Consider the following 15,780-nt stretch of genomic DNA (forward strand, 5'->3'; position numbering starts at 1 on the left):
ACTAAATAGCAAGAAAACATAAAAACCAAACAATTTTTAAAAAGGTCTTGAAATTGTTGCGTGGTATAAAGTTGTGGTCTGATCTGTCATTTTAAGGCAAATTCTTTCCATATAAACTATATTTATATAAAAATCAGTGCCTTTTCTTTACAAGGACTTTCATCACATTACATATTTGTGACTACCTCAGTTTTACTAATAGCTATTCAGATAATAAACAAATTATGTTTATACTTGCTCAGGGTAATTAGAATATCAATCTATACTTTTTGTGCTAAAATAATGTCACCATAGATGAAAACATGATGCAAATGACAACATTGGTGTAAGTTTTCAAATTGTTCCATTGGAATTTAGCAACATGACAAGTTAATTGACATGAAAAAAATATAGCTAAATCTCTTCCACAATGCTTGGAAAATGGATGCCATAGCAACTTGTTTATATACTCTGCTATGTATAGTAGTATCACCATTTAATAAACCTGTATGTACTGTAACTATTAGACAGGATGATAAATAATCAAAATGTTTCTAGTTAAATTAAAGGCTGTAATATTTTGGTTTGGTTTCTGTAAGTTCCCTGGGGGGGAAAAACAACAGAAGTGTGTTTCAAAAACAATTTCTTGCTGGAAACTTAAATTATTAGAACTGTATAAACCACATTGCTGTACCACACTGCATATTACATAGATGAAAGGTTACTTTTTGAGAGGATATGGGAAATGACGGTTGAGGTTAAAGTACTTATGAAAACGAATAATAGCTAAACAATTAAGAAATCAAAGTACTTAAATTATTGTGAAATTACTTAAAGATATATGGATAATTTTTGAAAATTAGATTTTTGGCTAAGGAACAAAAGCAGAATTCATGGTTACCATAGTTACACATACTCTTTGTTGTGTTTCAATGCCACATGATCTGATTCAAAGTAATACACATCAGGCTCTTCCTCATCATCTTCTGCAGTGTGCAGGTTGGCACTCTCTTTGGCAGATGATATATATCCAGCAATGAGCCGAGCCTCAGAGGGTGGCTTACTTAGTCCATCACTCCCATAATCTCCAGAGTCACAACCTCTCACTTTTTCACTCTGCATAATTTCTTTAGCGTTTATGGGAGATCCACGGATATTATTAGTACTTGCAGCTATATTCTTTTCAGTGGGACTAAGATTATTTTCCTCAACCTGCCCATTTTCTCTACAAGGCGAGTTATTTTTAGTGGGGCTACCTTTGGCAGGGGCAGCCCTTCGCGGTGAAGTTCTCAATGTATATCTGTGTTCTTGAAGTTCTGACATAGATGTAATTTGAGCTGAAACACATTCCAGCACAGAAGATGGTGGTTCAGGTTCACCTGAGATTGATGTACTATCATGATCGGCGTTCAGGTTGCTGTTGGTGTTTTCAGCACACTGTTCCTTTGAGGCACTGCTATCTCCCACCACATCTACCTCCTCCTCAGAATCCCTTAAGAAAGATGACTGGATTTCAGAAAAGGATCCTGTAGCTGGCTCATTTGCCTGATCAACAGGTTCCGCAGGCAAGCAGTCACTTATTTTGTGGTCCTCTAACTTTACCTGTTCAGGTGAATTTGTGCAAGGCACATAATGGTCTATAACACTGTCCTCCTTGCTGCTATTAAGCAACAATGAAGAATGGGCAAATGAATTCCCATTTTCTGCTACTGTTTTCTCCTTGGGCATACAGGAACCAGCACTGTTCTGTTTAGTGTTCCCACCAGGCTGACAATCATCACAGTTTAGGGCATCTGACTCTCTCTCATCAACCCCATTGACAGCCTGATAGCCCGTGAGCTCTTCAACTATTGCAGAATTATTAAACCCTTCAGCACAGACATTCACCTTTTTAACTTCCCTTTTGTCACAATCATCCAGTATAAGACATCGACAAGCTCGTTTAGTCCCTGCAGAGACTGCATCATTGTCCGATATGGAACTCTTACACTCCAATGATTCCTTTTCTGCTTTAGTAGGCAAATCTTCTTCTGAACTGTTTGCTACTTCTGAACGTAGGCAACGTTTAATGCGTTTTAAAACTGGTGATGCAGATTCTGCCTGTCTTTTCTCACAATTTTCCACAATTTGTTTCTCAACATTATCTTTTTCAGAAGTAGACAGTCCTCTCTTTCTAGGGCTCACCCATGATTCCCGAGCATTTTGCTGTTTCAAATCAGTAGTTCTTCCACTATTACTTCCCTTTTGAGTTTGCACAGACTCTGGTCTCTTCTTTGGTGATCTTGATCGTACTTGAGAATGAGGAGATAATTCTTCTGGATGAGCGATACTACGGTTTCTTAAGGTTCGACCACAAAAGTTTTCATCCAAACCATTTAACCCCACTGTTGATCTTGTAACACGAGTAGATCGAGAAGCAGCCATACTATGGCAAGTCCCTAAAGTATGTTCATCATGATCCACTCATTGGGAAACCTTCAAAAAAATGTAAACAAAACAATGAGAAAAAAGTAACATTCAAAAACATCTGCATTCATAAAAATTATGTTAATGTTCTGAAGGATATATTCTACATTGTGACAAAGGTACTAATGTGAAAATTACATATGTTTATTAAACATAATATTTCTTCCCTCTGTTTCAACAAATAAGGATTTTGTCCCCAAGAAATAGAATAGTTTACTTACTATTTCTATTTATTCTCTCTTTAGGACAGGTATCAAGAGTATCATTAAAGTCTGAATATAAAATATAACTGGAACACTTCAGTATTACTAAAATGCACTTACTATATTGTACAAAAAATCATTTTGTACAGGCATGATTATTAAATGTCTGTACTCACACAACAAGAAATATCAAACCTCATTCTTAAAATTCCATATTCATCAATAGCAATATACATTAATTATAATCACATAGCAAGATGAAACATTAATACAATATCTTGCTAACTGAATCTGTTGCCTTCATAAATCAAAGAAATTGATAAGTAACATTATTTTCATTTGCACTTCTAATTTGACAGATGATCAAAAGATGTTACTCCTGTCAAACCACTAACAGTAGAAATGGGTCCAAAACAAAACATCATATTTAAAATTTGCAGTTTGAACCTATTCTTATAATGATGGACTGGATCATTTTCTATCTCTAATTTTGGGAAAATCTGGGTTCAGATCTAGATTTCAACTCCCTGTGTATGGATCTGAGATGTTAGTGTGACACAATAGGACTCTCTAAGTTTGGTCCAATCCATGAAATCTTAAATCCCAGCCTTATCTTCTTGCATTCCTCGTATTATTGCAACACTGGGCATTACTATTGGAGCAATATTACATCAAAGATGATGAACAGACTTTTTTTTTTGTTGCATAAATTTAATTGCGTATTTTTTCTTTTCCACCTGTCAGAATTCCAACAAACCATTCAACTGACATATATGATGCACATATCTGATGAGGCCTGAAAGCTATTTTAAAATAGATAAATAAATAAATAAATAAAAATCAGGCCACCCACGTTTTTGATAAAGGCATGAATTGACAAATGGAAGTTTTTCCCCCCCCCCCCTCATTTTCAGCAAGAAGGAAAAAGAATGACAGTGTCACCTCTCAGAAAGTTATATATATATATGGATAAGTAGGGTAAAGTCTTTTAGCAGAAAACATTGGGGGTGTGGCATTTGTATCAATCAGGGCAAGACAATATTCTTCTAGAACAGTTTGATTCTGACTGACAATGACAGCAACTAATGAAACTGCCAGTTTACATGTGCTTATTTTAAAACTGCTATTTCAAATACACTTAAAAATTCCTAGTTACATTAAGTACTAGATAGCATAATAGCAAAGTATTACTTGGTATACATTATGACCATGAAACTACGAATGATTTACAAAAAACCAAACAATGAAAAATGTTACTATTTATTAAGGTTAATAAAAAGTACAGGGAATCTAAAGTAATTGTTTGCTATTATTAGATGCAGGTTAATGCATCCTAGATATTTTCATACACTCGTGGATGAGTAAGTAAACTTATCTTTACAGTAAAATGACAGTGAATTAACAAGACAATTGTTAAGAGAGTATTTAAATGAAAAACTATACATTTGGAATAGGTTAGTAAAAGATTATGTAGAAAGTTCAGAGTCCTGACAAACTAATTTCTCAAAATATGAGACTATTCTACTGTATTAACTAAGCCAAATCAAGGTCCCTCCTTTCCTTGTACATTCATCCTAAATTATGTGGTGAGGGTCCCTGTTTTATGCACCACAGCAGTAGACATGAGGCAACACTGACTGATTGCAAAGACATTTGATAAAGACTACAACTTTTAAATTGGGAGAGTGGGTGACAGATGGTGGTTAAAGGGCCTGAAGCAAAGCCTTGTGGGGAGCAGGGCAGGCTTGCAGGAGGCAGCAGCTGCATTCATAACTCCTAAGCAGCGCTCCACTCTTGATGCACTGTAGGTGAAATAGTTCTGTTCCTTACAGCCATAGGATGGCAGCCATATGCTTCTGTATCTTTCTCCATGCTCCCCAAAAAGATAGTGCACTAGCACTTTCTGAACCTCATGTTGCTGTATTTCTCATTTCTCTGTCGGGCTACACAATTTCTCTCTCCTGGAGATCCTAAAATCACAAGCAGATAAGCTGAGGAACAGAAAATTACAGAAAAAATTCATTTGTGCTGATCTGCACAATAAACAGATTTAAGTGACATCTTAGCAAAAAGGTAAATTATATGATATTTACATGGCTGCATAACCACATATTACATGATGCCCTGGCTATACTGAAAGAAACCAAATTCAAACACTAATGCAAAAGGTTAGAACGGGGTGGGCAAACTTTTTGGCCCGAGGGCCACATTGGGGTTGCAAAACTGTATGGAGGGCTGGAAAGGGAAGGCTGTGCCTCCCCAAACAGCCTGGCCCCTGCCTCCTATTCAACCCCTCCCACTTCTCACCCCCTGACTGCCCCCCTCAGAACCTCCGACCTATCCAACCCCTCTGCTCCTTGTCCCCTAACCGCCCCCTCCCAGGACCCCCTAACTGCCCCTGGGATCCTACCTCCTATCAACCCCCCCCCCTGCTCCCTGCCCCCGGGACCCCTGCTGTCCCCCCTTATCCAACCTCCCAGCCCCGGCCCCCTTACTATGCTGCTCAGAGCAGCATGTCTGGCCGCCGCACCGCCCGGCTGGAGCCAGACGTGCTGCTGCGCTGCCCTGCAGGAGCGTGCAATCCCACCGCCCAGAGCACTGCCCGCGCAGCGGCGTAGGGGGGACAGCAGGGGAGGGACCGGGGGCTAGGCTCCCCGGCCGGAAGCTCAAGGACTGGGAAGGACGGTCTCGCGGACCGGATGTGGCCCGCGGGCCATGGTTTGCCCACCTTTGGGTTAGAACCAAATCAACAACATATAAGTCACATGGGATGTCATCCCAATTTATCTCATTATTTTAACTTTTTCTGACAAAGTCTTAAGTAAAAACAGGTGATGAAAACACAGGTTTCTATATTTTGTCACCTGGAGGGATCCTAAATACAAGATAAAATTATTTGACCCCACTGCAGCCATAATTATGAATACACACAAGCAGTTAGACATGGTTTATGCCCATTAAGAGAAAATAACACAGTAATAACCACTGAAAGTAGAACTGATTCGGTCATCAATTCTCAAGGATCTTTGCTCTTCTACAAATATTTAAAGAAACACACTTGCCCATGATCCCAACGTGGCTGGTAGTATATAAGAGTTAGAATATCTGACCCAAGCACTGGCAATGGTAGCAAGCAGCAGAATATAGTATGATGCTGCACCTCTCCCAACAATTTAATCACTCCTTACCCTTGGTTGTCTCTTAATGGTAGATCTACATTGTAATTAGACATTTGTGCCTAGCTGACTCAGGCTCATGTGGCTTGGGCTGTGGGGCTGTTTAATTGCAGTATAGATGTTCTGGCAGGGGCTGCAGCCCAAGCTCTGGGAACCTCCCACTTCACAGGTTCCTGGAGCCCAGGCTCCATCCTGAGTGTCTACACTGCAATTAAATAGCCCCTTAGCCCAAGCCCCATGAGCCTCAATCAGCTGGCATGGGCAGCCATAGGTTTTTAATTGCAATGTAGACATACACTTAAGTGCAAGTGGCCAGCTCTCAGCACTGCATCCCATAGCCACCTCTCAGCTATGCTCAGCAAAAGGTTCCATCTGAAACTAATGCCACATCTACACTACCCGCCTGAATCGGCGGGTAGAAATCGACCTCTCGGGGATCGATTTATCGCGTCCCATCGGGACGCGACAATCGATCCCCCAATCGACGCTCTTACTCCACCAGTGGAGGTGGGAGTAAGCGCCGTCGACAGAAAGCCGCAGAAGTCGATTTTGCCGCCGTCCTCACAGCGGGGTAAGTCGGCTGCGATACGTCGAATTCAGCTACGCTATTCACGTAGCTGAATTTGCGTATCTTAAATCGACTCCCCCCTGTAGTGTAGATGTACCCTAAGAGGCAGTTGGCACTGAGCATGATCCTGAGCTCCATTCAGGTGAAGAGAAAGAGAAATCAGCAATGAGAGGGGAAAGGAGAGAAGAACAGCTATGGGGGTAAAGGAGAGAAACAGGGGGAGCACTAAGCCAAAAGAGGAAACGGAAGAAAAATGTTTTCAAACCGCGTTAGGCCTGTACAGGCTGCAGTAGAATTTTAGTGGATTCTAGTGAATTTTGGACAAGGCTGTACCATGTGGCGCATGATACCTAAATTACTCAGCTGAATAAATTTTATGGCAAAATGGATATTATGTAGCAACGTTAACAATCGCCAATTTTTTACAATATATACAGCACCCGAAGTCAGTACAGTGATTTACACAGAAATGAGACACAGTATATGTCCCAAAGAGCTTACAATTTAAAATTATTGGCAATGTTCAGTTTGACTGAAATCATTCTAAAAATGAACTACTAAATGAAGATAATTGCAGAAGGAAGACTTTAGACTGGATGACTAGCTGAAGGCACGCATTAGCATGAGGGGCAGAAGGTGCTGAATGGGAGCAGGCAAAGAGACGCCATCTGGGGATCTTTAACTGTGCAGGCATAAAACTCCATTCTTACAGAGTTTAGGAGCCCTGCTGAGCAACTGTCTGCCTACTGCACTGTGTCTAAACTATGAAGGGATTTCATGTAGCACAACAGAGAAAAATAGTTAACATGTGGAACTTCTAGATCTCCCCAAAATTGAGCTCTATTCCTGAGCAGCTTTGGCACCCTTTATGGCAGTTAGCTGTCTCCTCCCAGAGTCCTTCCACTGAACCATCTTTCTGCCTCTATCTCAGTGTATGGAAGAGCAGTTTGCTTACCATCTGGATGAGCTGGGTAAAATAACTTTTACCTCACTGCCTCCCATTCTGTTCTGTTAAAGGCAGTAGTGAAGATGCAAGAAATCCACTGAATTCCGTCTTATGCAGAACACACAGAAAGACCATAGACATGGAGAAAAAAAGGCAAAATGGTAGCAAAAAAGCCGAGGAGCTGGTAAATGGCAGGAAAAGAACAGTTACCATAGTAACTGTGGTTCTTTAACATACATTTCCTGCAGGGCTCCACACACAGTGATGTACATTCCCTTCACATATAAACTCAATCTAGAAGCTAAATCCAGGGAGCAATATGAAGATATGGTTGGAACGCCACATAGCAGCCTTGCATATCTCAAGAACAGCCATTGAGGCAGCTGTAGGTATTCAAATCCCTGCTAGTTCATAGCAAGCGAATATGCATAGTCTAATCCACTTCAAAAATATCTGGGTGGAACCTGACTGAATTTTAGGATTACCCTTGTGCTTATCATAATACAAATTATGTAGGTGATTTATAGAAAAATTTAATTCTGTTTAGAAAGCCATTTAAGTGCCTCCTTCACCTCTAAATAATGCAGACTCACCTCCCATGGTGACTGGTACTTAGAGGAAAAAATGGTAGACAATAATTGTTTGAGGGAGAAATCAGAGATCACCACAGATAAAATACCACATAAGGCACATCCTATTCTATACAGAGGTTCAGCCATTGGTATCAAGATTTCAGACTCTCTTAGCTGATGTAGTCTTTAGTGAGAGATGATGCAGGGAATATTCTGACACAATGAACCAATCTGAGAACACTTTTACATCCCTAAAATAAAAGTAGCTCCTGAACAGGAAAGAAACCCATGCATCAATTTTTTTCAAAATAAAGTGGCACTGTAGGATAAGAGAAAATAGTAGAGTCCTGTACCAGTGGGCAAAGGGACAAAATCACAACCAGATGCATTTTATCGAGCTGCAGGGAGAGACCAGTTTCTCTGAGAAGAAGCAGGTGGTTCAGAAAAAAAAGAATGGAAAACTGGAGAACATAAGAACTATTTTGTCTTACTCAGAGGGAAACAACTTCATCCTCTAGAAGTCTCCACAATATAGGTCTCCTATCTCCTGGCAGATAATTCTGGATTTTTGAGCACTCTAGTCTATATAATTTGGTCATTCAGCTGGTATCCATACTGAGACACCTCAGACTGGGATGTTGAAATTGGCCTTGCTTATAGCACAGGAAATCTGATCCATTGGACAGAGACCCTGACTAATCTACTGGCAGACCCAGCAGATTGGAGAACCAAAACTAACCAAACCAAGCTGAGGTTATAAGCAGCTCCTTGATCTTGTTCCATAAGATCTTCTACTGATCCAAGAGAATGAGTGGAATCGGAGGAAAAAATATATGGGAACGTCTGGCTCTAGCCTAACTGAAATACGTCTATACAGATACTGAACTTCTCCAAATCTTGAAGCAGAAAGTTGCACTTAGTATTGTGCTCCATGGCAAACAGATCCACTTGATCTCGGAAGCAGATCTTTGGCTATTGCCTTTTTGAGAAACTACTTCAGTTTGGTGCTGTACTTCTTGCTGATGTCATCTACCAGGATATTGTCTTTTCCTGTAAGATGGGGATCTATGAACATGATACAGTGAGAGGCACATTGGGTCCAGAACTTCATGGCTTCCTGATGAATGATAGAAAGTGTAAGTTCATATAATCATAGTGATAGCATTAAAATCTAAGAAAGGTGCTCCTTAAAGGAGGCAAAGATTCTTTATACGCCAAAAGGGCAAATCTCAGTCACAAGACAATACATGAAGTTGGATCTTCTCCTGCGTCTAAAGAGGCCTTAGATTAGGAATTGATCCAGATGAACACCTCAAATTAATCCTAAAACATCCATCAACAATATTACCAATAGTGGAGTTGGGTGAAGAGTTTGCTTTTGTCGTCATGTCCTTGTTTTATCCACCACAATAGGGAAAGCACAACTGCAGGAGGTAGGGCAATCTGTCAAGTCCATGTTAAGGGGAAATGTTCCACAGAACAAATAGGAGAGTTAGGCACCCATCTTCCACTGAAAGGGCAGTTAACTGACTTTTGTTCCTTTAAAAATCTCTCATATTGTCTAGATGATGGTAGCATTTAGCCAGAGCTGAAATTATCTCAACTGAAGTTGAGCCAGAGAAATGATAAATGTGCAAAAGAAATGAGGCCCAATGGCCTAACTACAGCAGAAGCCACTTTGAACATAGCTTGGAATCAGTATTGTGGGAGATACGATGTGGTGATCATGGAGTCCAGAACCATCCGTATGAAATCCACTTGTGAAAGGGCAAAAGTGTATTTTGTGATGTTAACTATTAGGTTCAATAACAGGAACAACTGGCAGAATATCTTGAGGTCAGACTGCAACTTTGAGGCAAATGGTCTTTTATTAGACAGTTGTCGAGGCACTCAGATGGGCCATTAATATTAAGACATGTGATTAAAACTTTTAGGGCCATGGAAAATCTGAATTTCAGAACCTATTGTTAGCAATGATGGCATTCCACTCAGAACCAAAAGTATTTTCAATGAGCAGGGAGTATCACAATATGGAACATTTTTCAGAGTAGCAGCCGTGTTAGTCTGTATCCGCAAAAAGAACAGGAGTACTTGTGGCACCTTAGAGACTAACAAATTTATTAGCCCACGAAAGCTTATGCTCTAATAAATTGGTTAGTCTCTAAGGTGCCACAAGTACTCCTGTTCTTAATATGGAAGATGTGTCCTTCAAATCAAGAGCTGTAAACCAATTCTGCTGACACAGGAAAGAAACTATGGATGCCAGTGTCACCATGCAGAATTTCAGTTGCCTACTTTACTTATTCAAACATCCAAGCTTCATCATTGGATGTGACACCTAGCCTCTCTTTCGTGAACTAGAAAATAAAGCAAATAGTATCCCTTCCCATTCTGTTACTGAGGGACCTCCTCTATGGCTCTCATTTGGAGGAAAGATAAAGCATAGCAGTTTTGCCTGAAGTTCCTTTGGGGCACTGGGAAGTGGATGAGTGGGCTATCATGGAGTGTGACTGTATAAAGTAACCTCTCTCAACATCCTTTACAATCTCCAACATCAGATCTAGGAGAGTGGGATAGAGAGCTCCTGCACTGTTTGGAATAATCTTTAGCATCAGAGCTTTCCTTATGGGATGACATTGCCGAGTCCCGAGGCATCAAGCTTTTTTTGAATGTGAGGCTGCTAGTCCTAGATTCAGACCAGGACCTCCAGTGTGCCTGAATGCTCAGTAGCAGATGATGAGGCCTATATGTCTGCCTCCCAGAGATGGTGCTTGAGTCAGACTGGATGCATGCACCTCGAGAAGGCTAGCATACAAAACAGAATTCAAGATTATGTCCGTCCCTGAAGCAGAAAAGGCACCAATTTAAATCAGTTAAAAGAGTAACTATCATTGATTTAATTTAATTTGGTAATAAACTGAAGTAAGCTAAATTGATATTAGCTACTCAAACCAATTTAAGAATGCCCTCATTGAAAATTGCACCAATTTAACCAATTCGTTTAGAAACTGATTTAGTTAAACTGGTGAAACTTCTGTGAGTAGACTGGGCTTCAGAATGTGCTCATCAGTCACAAACATAGTACCAATGCAAGAAGAACAACGCTTGAAGTTGGCAAATTTGGCCACAATCATCCAAAGCACATCAAGCAAGGCAATCTACCATGAAGAGGAAGTTGCTGAATGGAACGTAAGGAAAAGAAAGAGCCAAACAGGAGCAAAGCTTTTTGGCACATGTTGGAAAGTTATCCCCTACTGTAACTATTATAATTTTATACTCAGAAGAACAAGAAACAGAGTGGTTTTCTTAGAGACACACCCAGGATGATAACGACAGACATTCTGAGGGCTTGTCTACATAGCGAGTTAGTGTACAGCAAGCCCTGGTCTGAATCTACAGTGCACTAGATTGCTGCACACTAACTTGCTGTGTGGATCTTCCCACTGCACACAAAAGTTTCTACAGTGCACTTTGATGTACCCTGTGCAAAGCGAATGTGCTGTAGGTTCATACCCTGGCTTGCTGTGCAATGTGTAGACCAGACCTGAGTTTCTACTTGCTGCCTACAGTTGTCAGTATTACTTCTGGGGGAATTCTGTGCCGCTGTGTGCATGTATAATTAATGAGCCATGCATATTTTTTTTGCCCAGAAAAAAGCTTCTGACAGAAAGTTGTGCAGTTCTGCCTTTTGCCCACCAGAGGGCATTGTGGCACTAGAACAGAGCAGCAGCTCCAGGCCAGCTAGGAAGAAGAAAAAGCCTGCCTTCTTCTCAGTGCCTCTTGGGCCAGGTCAAGCGACAAGGGCTATAGGGAGACAGACAGCATGGGGCTGCAGAGAGGATCAGACAGGGCTACTGGGGGAGGACAGACTGGGGCAGTGGCTGAATGAGAGTGGAGACAGAGCCACAGGGGGGGAGGGAGGTGCAGGGCCACATGGGGACAGGAGAGAAGGTGCAGGGCCACATAGGGACAGGGGTTGGCTGAGGGGGGGCACAGAGACACCTGGGAATAGGGGGAGGGAGTTCAGGGCCACATGGGGATGGGGGGAGTGGGTGTTTGAGTGAGGGTTGAGGAACACATGTGGACAGGGGGTGTAAGGACACATGGGGGTGCTGGGACACATGGGGACAGGGGCAGATGTGCCTGGCTGAATGGGAGAGGATAGAGGTCAGCCAGAGTCTGCACGTGGGAAGCTCCATAACAATCCCTCCCTGCCTCCCAAAAAAACCTGTTCCATACTTTTCCCACCCATACCCAGCAACCCTCCAAGTTGACACCCAGGCTTCTTCCCAGCAATAACTTCCCTCTCTGAGGGGTATGGGAAATACTGTTCTGTATTGTAGTTTACATGAATTATTACTCAGAGTTCTGTATTCATATGCCTAGTAAGGAATCTATTTGTCAAAAAATATTTCCTGAATCTTTTTTGTTGTCTGTACTGTTATAGACATACTTGCTGACAGGTATTATGAAATAAATGACCAGAAATAATTGAAACTGGTGTGATTATATTGTGTTATTTTGACAAAATATGTAGAAATTGAAAATATTGTGTGCAACATTTTTAATTTTTATTGCAAAATTTTAATTTTTTTGGCACACAATTTCCCCAGGAGTGCAGTATGAACCAAGTGGCAGTTGGGCTGTGCATCCTTATATAACCTGAGGGGTTTTGTGCACTATGTAACTATTTTGAAAGTTCTGAGGGCACATACATCAGTCAGAGCTGAGATCAACACAGGCAATATCCAAAGAAGAAGTGGCCATTTCTGTAGATGCGTGTGGCACAGAAACAGACTTATGCAGATATGTGCAAAAAGGTAAATTATCTATGTCACATATGCTTGTAACCTGAGCTGCAGTTCTCACATACTGTAACACACAGGTACAGGAGATGCTCATTCTTTCCAAGTCTAACATTAAGACTCTGTTGACTTCGGCAATAGAACTAAATGGCTGAAATTCCTTAAAGAAAGAAAAAAGGAGCTTTCTACAATGTACCATGCTACTTTGACACTTTCTGACTTCCAATACTCATTTGAAAAATGCGTGCCAGAAACCATCACTAAAGTGGCAGTCCCAAATTAAAATGGCAATAGCACAACTCAGTGAAAGAGATACTGAAACAGTGTCATGTTTCCCTAAAACCGCCTGGAAAGATGTTCTTATTTAATAACTTACATTTTATTTAGGAAGGCCAAATTTTTCAAAATTAGGTGCCGAAAGACAGGCCTCTACATCCACATTTAGGAACCCAAACTGACTTTGGTGGGAACTGTGGGAGGTCTGCCCAATTATGTAGTTCTTTAAATATGAATGAAAAGGCAACTTTAGCCACTGAGTTCTGAAAATGCTGACAATCTTTATTTCACTAACATTTGCACATAGCATAATCAATCACTAATATTTGCATTAAACACATTCCATTGTTTATAGACCCAGTTTTTTCCTCAGCATACACATAATTAGAGCTGGCAACTAACTGATTTTTCAGTTCAGTGGCTGAGCTGAAAACTCTGGGGGAAAAAACCCTTTGTTTTTGATGGACTTTTCCCCCCCCCCCTTTGGTTAAATAAAATATTTCACTTGGCATTTGTTTTGGCAGCTTTATATATATATATATATATATATATACATATACATATACATATACATACACACACACATAAGCTATTTGCCAAAAAAATTAATTTCTATTAATTAATGCACAAATTGAAGAGCAATAGAAATGGGCAGAACTAAAACTGAACACTGACAACTGTAATTCTGCCACTTTCTAACTTTCATATGCTTGACTTTGCAAACCAAATATTCTTTTAACTGGGGGTTTTGTATATAATTTCTAAGGATTCGGGTTTTTTAAAGAAAAAAGGTAAAAACAAATTGAATTATGTGCAACTATAACACCATCCAATATGTACTATCATCAGGATTGGAAGCCTGAACCGTCAGCACAGCATAGAGTAGAGGAGACTATCACTTTAAGCTACAGGACTAACTAAATTAGCTGGCATCGGCTGGTATTCCAGAGGGGAACAGAGCACTGAGCTCCTATAGCCCCAAAAGAGACAGAGAAACAGAGTGAGTGAGCGTGTGTAACTGAGCTGCTGGGGCCACATGCTGGGTCTGGTTTGGGTGATGAGGGGAAGAGGATGCCCAACAGGGGTGAAAATGGGCTAGTACGGGCCGATACAGCGTACTGGTAAGAAGCCGGTACCAGCTCGTACACAGCCCATGTTAAAGTGCTGCCGCGGCTGCGCTTTAACGTCGCTGTCCTGTTTGCCTCCCCCATTGGCGGCCCTGCCGGTAGGGCCCTACTGGCAGGGCTGCAGATGGGAGAGGCAAAGAGGCAGCGACGTTAAAGCACTGCGGCAGCAGCCAGAGCCCCGGGCCCTTTTAAATTGCCACCGGAGCCCCAGGTAGCAGGACCCAGCCAGTGCGGATGGGCTGGCTGGGGGAGGCTGACTCCAAACCCTGCCCCTTCCACCTGAGGCTTGGCCATGTGCCAGGATTGGCTGTCCCACCATGCCCTGGGCAAAAAACAAAACAAAAAAAACACACACACAAAAACCACAACTCCTCTCCCCACAGCTGCTCTAGCAACTCCCCGCACAGAGTATGCTGCTGCTGCTGCATTGGTGACAGAATCAGCCCAACCTCAAAAGGTGTGAGCACTGTGCTTGTTATTTTGGCAGGCTTCCAACATTTTCTTGAAGACTGCAAGTGATAGTAATGGCAATTTTTAATACTTTATATCTCAGCAAAAGCTTAACAGAATTTCATGTGACAAAAAAACAGCACTTCACTAGCCTGAGGGAGTTCTCCATGCTGCAAACAATGGAGGCGTCAGAGATTCTCAAAGAAAAAGTTGCAATAATCCTTTATAATGGGTAATATAAGGTAATCTAAATAAAGGGGTCACTATCAGCTGCCCCCATAATATGATTACATTTTTGGATAAATTTTCACAAATTTGAATTGTAACAGTTATTGGGAAGTAGGCTGAAGAAATAGCAACAACTGAAATGGAAAATAAACAAATATTGATGAAGGTGCTTGCAGTCTTCCTAGAATAAGGTCATTTAGACAGTCAATTTTATTTTGCAAAAAGAAGAACAGGAGGACTTGTGGCACCTTAGAGACTAACAAATTTATTAGAGCATAAGCTTTCGTGGACTACAGCCCACTTCTTCGGATGCATATAGAATGGAACATATATTGAGGAGATATATATACACACATACAGAGAGCATAAATAGGTGGGAGTTGTCTTACCACCTCTGAGAGGCCAATTAATTAAGAGAAAAAAAACTTTTGAAGTGATAATCAAGCTAGCCGAGTACAGACAGACAGTTAGATAACAAGTGTGAGAGATTCAATGTTTGTAATGGCTCAACCATTCCCAGTCCTTATTTAAACCGGAGTTGATTGTGTCTAGTTTGCATATCAATTCTAGCTCAGCAGTTTCTCGTTGGAGTCTGTTTTTGAAGTTTTTCTGTTGTAATATAGCCACCCGCAGGTCTGTTACGCAAAAGAATTAATGGACACAAATCTGACATCAGGAATCAAAATACTCAAAAACCAGTGGGAGAACACTTTAACCTGTCTGGTCATTCAGTGACAGACCTGCGGGTGGCTATATTACAACAGAAAAACTTCAAAAACAGACTCCAACGAGAAACTGCTGAGCTAGAATTGATATGCAAACTAGACACAATCAACTCCGGTTTAAATAAGGACTGGGAATGGTTGAGCCATTACAAACATTGAATCTCTCACACTTGTTATCTAACTGTCTGTCTGTACTCGGCTAGCTTGATTATCACTTCAAAAGTTTTTTTTCTCTTAATTAATTGGCCTCTCAGAGGTG

The 15,780-nt window shown here is 41.0% G+C and overlaps 1 protein-coding gene across 12 annotated transcripts in view; it reads right to left on the bottom strand.

Moving 5' to 3' along the window:
• ZZZ3 (zinc finger ZZ-type containing 3) overlaps positions 1–15,780 on the bottom strand; it is a 98,147-nt gene that overhangs the window by 52,324 nt on the left and 30,043 nt on the right. For 11 of the 12 annotated variants that reach the window (XM_065555420.1, XM_065555412.1, XM_065555416.1 and 8 more), the window contains exon 2: positions 896–2,454. The exons of the other annotated variant lie outside the window; for it this stretch is intronic. In XM_065555420.1, the coding sequence (XP_065411492.1) occupies positions 896–2,403 (1,508 nt within the window). In that variant the 5' untranslated portion in view covers positions 2,404–2,454. The remainder of the gene's footprint in view (positions 1–895; positions 2,455–15,780) is intronic. 12 annotated transcript variants of the gene reach the window in all.

The sequence above is a fragment of the Chrysemys picta genome, chromosome 8 (genome assembly GCF_011386835.1).
Source record: "Chrysemys picta bellii isolate R12L10 chromosome 8, ASM1138683v2, whole genome shotgun sequence".
Lineage (NCBI taxonomy): Eukaryota > Metazoa > Chordata > Testudines > Emydidae > Chrysemys > Chrysemys picta.